The 8,927-nt window shown below is 36.8% G+C and overlaps 1 protein-coding gene across 1 annotated transcript; it reads left to right on the top strand.

Moving 5' to 3' along the window:
- The first annotated feature begins 4,505 nt into the window (after positions 1-4,505).
- On the top strand, positions 4,506-5,339 carry LOC127137557 (U11/U12 small nuclear ribonucleoprotein 31 kDa protein). The gene has a single exon (XM_051064015.1). It carries the CDS (start codon positions 4,506-4,508, stop codon positions 5,337-5,339), a length of 834 nt encoding a protein of 277 aa, XP_050919972.1.
- Positions 5,340-8,927: the final 3,588 nt, after the last annotated feature.

Here is an 8,927-nt window from a genome sequence, read left to right on the forward strand (position 1 = left end):
TAGAAAGAAAAGGAAGAAACTTGAAACAACAAGCAAAAGAAGAGGGACAACATCATACATACTCACCGAAGGTAATCATGGCCGTCAGGTCTTCGTCGGGGCTACGATGCTCCGGCGGAATCTTTCCCTTTTATTTTGCTTTAAAGTGCTTTGACCTTGTATTTTGACTCGTTAATTTCTGCTGTTGATTGTGATATATAAAACGGGTTAGAAGCTAAGATTAGGTTTTCCTTTGAGGTTCCGATTCGCTACTGTTTTCTAGATCCCGTCGAGGATTTGGAGGTTTGAGGGGATTGTGGTCGTTTGTCAGGTTGGAAGTTTTGAACTTCATGTTCGAGTCCTGGTTTGTTTGAGGATGAACACCGAAGGGTGTTCATCGGTTTCCTTTAAAAAAAAAATTCTCTCTCTGCAGTTTTGGATTGGGACCATGCACACGATTTAATAGGGAGAGGATATTTTCCAGAAAGAATGAAGAGTCGTTTTAAGAGAGAGAGACAAATATATTTTGATTTATTTCTTTGCTTTAAGGGGTGATTGTTTCTTCTTTTAAAATATTATTAAGAGTAAATTAATGTTATTGATGATAGATACTTGGGTGCTGTTAGATTATGTTCCCAAAATCTTTATGATGTTATCAATGAACAATGATGCGCGTGGCGGTAGGTAAACCGAGGCCAACCTTTTCTCTTCTCGGCGGTACCACTTGGCTGAGTAGGAGAGGATTTTGGGCCTTGTGGCCCATCCCGAAAATAACACTACTTTAAGTCCTTTGGGCCTTCTTTGATCCAATGTTTAGGGCCTAACTTTTTATTTATTTCCCAAACATTCCAATTTGGTCTACTTGGTTTATGAGCTATTCTTGATTGTTTTAATTAAAATTAAGATAACACTAATATTAGAAATATTTATTAGTTCGGTTTCGATTACTATTTTCAACTCTTCTTTTTATCTTGTTATAATATTATAATTAGTTAAATGGTGGATTAATGGTTAACGTCAACAAATAATTTACTTTATTTTCTAATAAATAAGTTTGACGTTGGTCCAATACCAAATAGTCTTTCCCAAAAGTATATTAATTCTAAATAAATTCAAATTCACCGTATTTAAATAGTATTCTCTTAAAAATTATTTAATTTAATTTTGAATGAAAAGGAGAATAGTAAGCCTCCGCTTCACTATCTCTCGACTATTCGAACAATTGGCGTACGCCATATTGCTCGGATTTTCGTCATTCATTTAAAACCCTAAAACTCCATAAAATTAAAATCACTCCACCAATTAATTATAAATTCTAAAAGTTTTATTTTTAATAATTATTCTTTGAATGAAAAGGAGAATAGTGAGCATCCGCTTCATTATCTCTCGATTATTCGAATAATTGGCGTACGCCATATTGCTCGGATTTTCGTCATTCAATTAAAACCCTAATAATCATACAATTTCAAATCAATTTTTCAAATCAAACATAGGTTCTAAATTCAAATTATTTCTAAACTTCAACCATCATATTCAAATCATTTTCCAAATCAACTACAAATTCTAAAACATTTAATTCTAAATTTATGATAATAAAGAGGATAGGAGGCGTACGCCTCACTATCTTTCGATTATTCGAATAATTGGCGTACGCCACATTGCTCGAGTTTTTGTCATCAAACTTAAAACACAATCGAATAAACTCAAATCACCTCTTATATCAAACCCAATTTTACAAAATAAACTATACAACTTCAATAGAGAATGGGAGGCGTACGCCTCACCACTCCTTGATTATTTGAATAATTGGCGTACGCCACCTTGCTCAAATCATCGACAAATCCAAACCTACCAACCCAAAATTCAAGCTATCTTCATAAATCGAATACAATATCTAAACATATCTTTTTACAATTTAAACCTCGGGTGATAAAAGATGGGAGGCGTACGCCTCACCGTCTCTCGATTATTTGGATAATTGGTGTACGCCATATTGCACAAATTATCGACTTCCGACTAAAACACGTTAAATAAACTTGGATAATGGAATAGGTGGCGTACGCCTCGTTATTCTTTGAATAAGCAAGTAGGAGGCGTACGCCTCACTACCGTGCGTATTCAACATCCACAAACAAACTTTCAAAACAATTCGAACGAAAAGGGAATAGAAGGCGCACGCCTTATTATTCCTCGAAAGAATTGAACGATTGGTGTACACCATATTGCTCAATCTTTCGTCGTTCCTCAAATCATCAACAAATCAAACCTAACTTCTCGCCCTCGAGCGATCGAAACCAATCAAATCCAAACACGCCAATTCAACTCGTCACCCCCGCGTGACCAAAACCCTTTCAAAAAGAACACTGTAAATCGTTTCTAATGCGCACAACAGACCCGTACTAGAGCCTCCACCGAGAGTAGACAAGCCAGTGTTTAGCCGTTAGAACGCCAACCTACATAGTCGTTCATCAAAACAAAACACAACCAATATTCGTAGTAGCCCGAACTACGAATGCTCTGATTTCCTTATTGCACCATAAGGATACGTAGGCAGGAGATTATTGTATCTTCGCGAGCACACTAATAAAAAACCTCCCATTTCCCCCATCCTGAGGTCTTCATCCACATCTATCATCAATTCTAATTACTCGAAGCAAGCAGATAAACAATCAATTAACAGTCAAATAGCAAAATCAGACTAAAAGGTTCCCGTTGAGTACAACGGACGTGAGGGGTGCTAATACCTTCCCCTTGCGTAATCGACTCCCGAACCCGAATATGGTTGCGACGACCATTATTCTTATTTCTAAAGGTTTTCTCGATATTTTCCTATTCCTTCATTGGAATAAATAAAGTTCGGTGGCGACTCTGATTCGAACAACATTTTTTTTCCGCGTCCTATCGCGAGGGATCGCATTATCATCTTTTTTTGAGGTGCGACAATTACATGCGACTCTATATGACTAATGCACAAATACAAGCTATTCAAAATCCTTTGATTCTTAGTAAAATTGGTGTCCCCACAACGACAATAAAGTGGATGAATTTTTCTGAAATGAGTCATCTTATATCAAATGTATATGACTGAGTTTTAGTTTAGTTTACAAGACATAGTTTTTCGTAAATCGTTTTCCCTCTGCTAAGTTGCCCTCCAAATAATTTAAATGGTCGGGTTGTCTTGATTAGACAGATTGCTACTAAGATGCATTTTATACAAGCTTATTTGAAACGAGGGTGTCCTCTTCCACCAACATTCGTAGAATGGAGAGAACGTCTTAAGGAAGAAACATCTGAGTGAGAACTTTGCTTTTTTGGATAGGATGCATGAGTTCTAGAAATTAAATGATGTTGAAAAATAATACAATAGAAAAAAGTCTAATGCGAAAAGTTCAATAAATTTAAAAAGATGTCATCGATTTTGATCCATTTTAATCGTATGTACTTCTAATTTTGTTGATTCACTATGTTCATTTTTATTCTTATATCTTCATTTTAAGATGTCCAAACATAATCTAAGCGTATAAATAAAGCATTACTTTTGAAAACAAATTGATTGTTGAGTTTCTAGTAAGAGATGAGTCCTCTTCAATTCTGGACAAATTCTACATAAGAGTTTTTAAATGTTGTGAAACTGAAGTTATTAGACTATGGTTTTGCTTAAATTGATGCAATGAGATGATATGAAGTGATATGAGATGAAATAGAATAAGATTACATTGTTTGAGTTAATTAAAATCAGATCCAGTATAATAAAATTTTATTATTCTATTTTATTTCATTTCATCACTTTTCATTAGCATTGTTTCCCTTAGATATGAGGAATAAAAAATTACATCACTTTCTACTAGTGTTGATCACTTTCTACGAGTATTGTTCCCTTTAATATGAGCAGAATGAAAATTTTCATCACTTTCCATCAGTATTGTTTCTCTTTTATATGAGCAGAATCAAAAACTTACTTTGTTTTTATCGCTAATTATTCAAATAATAAAGTAATAAAATTTCTATTTCACTCTATTCTATTTTTGCTAAATTTCAATAACTCTATTTATCTTAAGATATTAAAATATAATCTAAAATAATATAATAAAATTGTATATCTAACGAACTAGAAATTTTTGTCTTAAAAAATCTAGCATCATACTAACAAAAAATTATTAAAATTTATATATGCAGATGGGTGGCTGACCAATTAAATAAAAAAATATTAAAACATAATAATTTTTAGTTTTATGTTATCTTTACAAGTACTCTGGCGGTGAGCAAGTTGTCCATTTACATATGGATAGTACTGCTTATAAAAAAATAATAATGGATAAAACCATATATAAAACCAATCCAAAATATCCGGATCCATGTCCAGATCCGCTTGGAGTTTCGCTTCACTTCTCTAGGGTTTCTCAAACGCATTATAGAATCTCTCCACTCTCAGATTTCCTCTATAGATTAAAGAAGCATCGGAGAACTAATTCCGTCGCCGGAAACCGAACGCCGTTGCCGGAAACAAAAAACCTGAACCGAAAAAAATGTCAAGCAAGAAGAACCACAAACGAAAACACAACGACAGCGATGAAGACGACAATGTTTTCTACTACCGCTACTGCGCTTCGTCCTCAACCCCCAACACCACCACCGGCACCACATCCAGTAATCAACCCCAATCAAAACCGAACAACAAAGGATCATCAATAGAAGGAACAGGTGAACCCTTAGCACCATCAAAATCGACGCTATACGTTTCTAATCTAGATTACTCCCTAACAAACTCCGATCTCCATACGCTCTTCTCTACTTTCGGCCGCATCGCACGTGTAACCTTTCTCAAAGACCGTCACACGCGCCTAAGCCGCGGTGTCGCGTTTGTCCAATTCGTCTCTCGTAATGACGCCGAACGCGTCGTGGCGGAGATGAATAAGAAGATTCTCAATGGAAGGACTCTAACTGCTTCTATTGCTGCTGATAATGGACGTGCTCCGGAGTTTATTCGGAAGCGCGTGTACAATACTGAGACTGCTTTGTGTTATGAGTGTGGGGGGCATGGTCATTTGTCGTATGAGTGTCCTAAGAATCAGTTGGGGCCGAGGCCGCGGCCTCAGCCTAAGAAGCTGCGACGGGGATTTAATGGGCTGAGGGATAGGGATGCGGAGGAGGAAGGTGATAAGGAGGAGGAGGAGGGTGGTCAGATTGCTGCGGAGCAGTTTGACGATAATTGGGCTTCTGTTGTGGATGATGAAGCGGGTGAAAGGTTGCTGGGGAGAAACAGAAATGATGATGAGGGTTTGGACAACAACAAGACGAAGAAGAAAGGGAAGAAAGCTGGGTATTTCAGTGATGAGAGTGATCATGATGATGATGATTGATCATGACTATGTAGCATTGACACTTCAGATTGAAGGTGTGTGTTTGGTATTCCGCATTACCGCATTATTCAACTAGTCATGTGTGTCGTGTCTATATATGTGCCAGTATTTCATAGATCTAAATGGCAATTTTTTGATTTTTATCAAGATATGGTGTAATTGATGAAATTGTTTATATGTTGTTGGCTTGGTTGGATGTGTTTATGGTTTTGATCACAAGCACATGCTAGTTATTAGTTATTGTGGTAGTAATTAGTGATAGTGGTGGTGAATTGGTGATGAGCATTTCTGTGTATTCCATATTTTCATAGTTAATGAATGATGACAGACGAGTCTCTTATTTATCGGCTTAATTTAGCATTCGGTTTACCTGTAAAATAGAAAGGAAAAGCCTGTTCGTTATGTTTTTTATTTTGGTTCAGTTAAAACATGTAATGTAATCAAATTGTAACACCCTGGTTTACTTTATGCACATCTTGTTATCATATAAGTAAGGTTTTTAATTACAGTTGTGGTGGTTATGTTATGATATTTGATATGTAGAATATTGTAGTAAGATATAGCTGGATTTGATGTGGTTGTTAAGATCTTGAAAAGCATAGGTTGTAGACTTGTAGTCACAATTACTGTCGCCGTTCTTGTGGAAAGCAGTTTAAAACCATGGGTAACAGTTCTTCTGATTACCTTTACTCTTTGATGTCTACTGAGCATTTTTATGCATATTGATGAGTATTTCTCAAGTTTCTCTTAGAATGCTTAAATTGCTTCTCTCAGAGAAAATGTGGTATCCTTTTCATGCATAATCACTTGGCTGAGCTGGAGAATAATACCAATTTGTGCCTCACCCTCGACATTAGGCTTTAAATTATAGGTTTAATTATTCTGTAACTTTTTGAACCATGGGCTAATATTGAATGTCATTGTAATGATATGTAGAAAAAGAAATTGGTTATTGTTATGCTATTTCCTTTCTTTCTGAATTATGGCTTTGAATCGGATTAAGTATAGTTATAATATATGGAGTTTGGGGTCAATTGTTACTGTTGTACTGTTGGTTTTAAGCATTGTTGGTTTTGGATATATCTATAACTCTGAAACCATATTCAGTTGACAGTTATATATAACCGATAGATACCATATTCATGATTGTCTATATACTTTTGTATGCTCATATTTTTTACTAATTGAATCATTGTCTTATGGCACAAGTTAATGAAAATAGTAGAGTTCATATCCTCTATGAATAGGATTAACATGAAGCTTGATTACATAGTACGATAATTGTACTCAGATATAAAGATATTGGGAGTTTTGTGAAATTCAGGATATCGGTTTCTTGAATTTTGTTGAAATTTGAGCAGATTCAAATAGGATTAATATGGGTGTTCTTGAAGAGGAAGTAGGTAAAAGTTTGGAATTTTTTTTCAAAATAATAATTATTTTTATTTTTTTTTCAAAATAACTAATTATTTAAAAAAATTATCAAAATAACCAGGTTTGGTAGAGGATGCGTCAGATGAACTGGGGCACCCCCAATGCAGAAAGAGGAGGCGTCAATAGCATTGGCGCATGCATTGCGCTCCTCACGAGGAGGCGCCACTAGCATTGGCGCATGCATTGCGCTCCTCATGAGGAGGCGCCAATACTAGTGGCGCCTGCATTGGGCCTCATGAGGAGGCAATAATGCTAGTGGCGCCTAGGTGCATTTGGTTGTGTGGGCGCTAATTCATCTGGCTGCATGTGATGGTCATGTGGCCGTCAATCCCTCAAGCGCCCACATGTTTTGTCCGTCTCTATAAATACCACGCATTGGATGCAATATTTTTCACTCAAACTCATCTCCTAATACAATTCAACCACCATCAATTTCAATTTTCCCTGTTTCAACAATGTCTGCATACAATTAAAAACAAAGTGCTGATGTAATATTTTCTGCCGTTGCGGCCCCGGTACAGATTCGACTTTGGAACACAAATATGTTTGAACGTCTTAATCGGACGTTGTACAGTTGGTTAGAGGGAGAAATTGGAGAGGGTGAACGGATTAGAAGAATACAATGGCTTGTGTCCACGTTCAACCAACACGGAGAATTACGCGAATTGGTGGATATTAAGACAGGCCAAGACGCTTGTAGGATGATGCATTACATGTTTAAAATTGTTTTGCTGGTTGTAATTGCATAGTTCTTGTATTTGTTATAATTATATGTGTTACTGTTTATGCAATGGTACTTTCGTGACAGACGTCTAATATGAAATGAATTTAATTTTTCATATATTGCAATAGAGGTACATGTAAATTTATCTGGTTTTGCTCATTCTAACACTAGGACAGTTATTACGATTGTGACCTAGTTGACGGCATGAACTACATAGTCTAACCATTTTGTTCGCCGTATTCATTTCGGTTCGAATTCGGATGCTGTTTGGGCGACCCTTTTTCTTCCTTCGCATAACTTCGTTGTGCCAGACGATGTCCCCTTGATATTCTGGCCAATAATCCTCTTTTGCCACTACGAAAAAACTAATTTTATAAACATTTGAAAGACTGACGATTTTGTAAACTTCAGATAACAAGTATGATGGATCCCTTCGAACCTTTGGGCATGCCGCAAGGACATGGGAGCGGGGGTACGAAAGGCTTGGAACTTTCTGCAGTCGCACTAACCTCTATCTGGTTCGACTCTGTACTGTCCCATCGGCATGCCCTCATTGTGATCCATGGACTCGACAACACTAAACCAACCTTTACTTCGGTCAAAGACCGTAACCACATGTGTGTTTGCTTTGGCAGCTTCATGTCTGATGAATTTCATCGAAGCATCACTGAACAACTGTCCAGATTGCAACACTGAACTCCATTTTAAGCGTCTGGTTTCAAACAACGCCCTTAGCCTGAAATATGTAGCATGCACCAAAGCGATTATTGGTAGGTTACTGATGCCTTTGAAGACAGAGTTCATTGATTCCACTTCTCCAAAGGAATACCATGGATCCACCGTACCGCATCTTCGTTTGACAATCTTATTTCCTTGCGGTAGTGTTTGAAAGAAGGTTCTGATAATGCGTAACCTGCATTGACAACCTTCTTCCGCAACGTCTTATCTTTGATCTCCCGCATGAAATTCTTAGCAATATGTCTATTACATAACACATGCGTCGAAGGAGGATTTTGCCAACCGGTTTCAATTTTATTATATGCACTGATGATTGAAGGGTGTCTGTCGGAGATCAAACATAAGTTAGGCTGAGGTGCAACGTGCAATCAGAGATTTCTTAGGAAAAAACTTCATCCCTCAGCAGTCTCCCCTTCAACTAGGGCAAAGACGATTGAAAAAATATTGATGTTCCCATCTTGTGCCACTACCATCAGTAACGTTCCTTTGTATTTTCCGTACAACCATGTACCATCAGTTTGTATAATTGGTTTACAGAAAGAAAAACCTATGATACCTGGTTGATACACCCAGAATAGACGGTGAAATATTTTATTTCCAACAGCACACGTACCATCTGGTGTATAGGCGGACAATTTGTTTCCATCTTAACAATTGTCCCGGGAGCATATTGTTTTAGAGCCAACAAGTAT

This window comes from Lathyrus oleraceus, chromosome 4 (assembly GCF_024323335.1).
Source record: "Lathyrus oleraceus cultivar Zhongwan6 chromosome 4, CAAS_Psat_ZW6_1.0, whole genome shotgun sequence".
Lineage (NCBI taxonomy): Eukaryota > Viridiplantae > Streptophyta > Magnoliopsida > Fabales > Fabaceae > Lathyrus > Lathyrus oleraceus.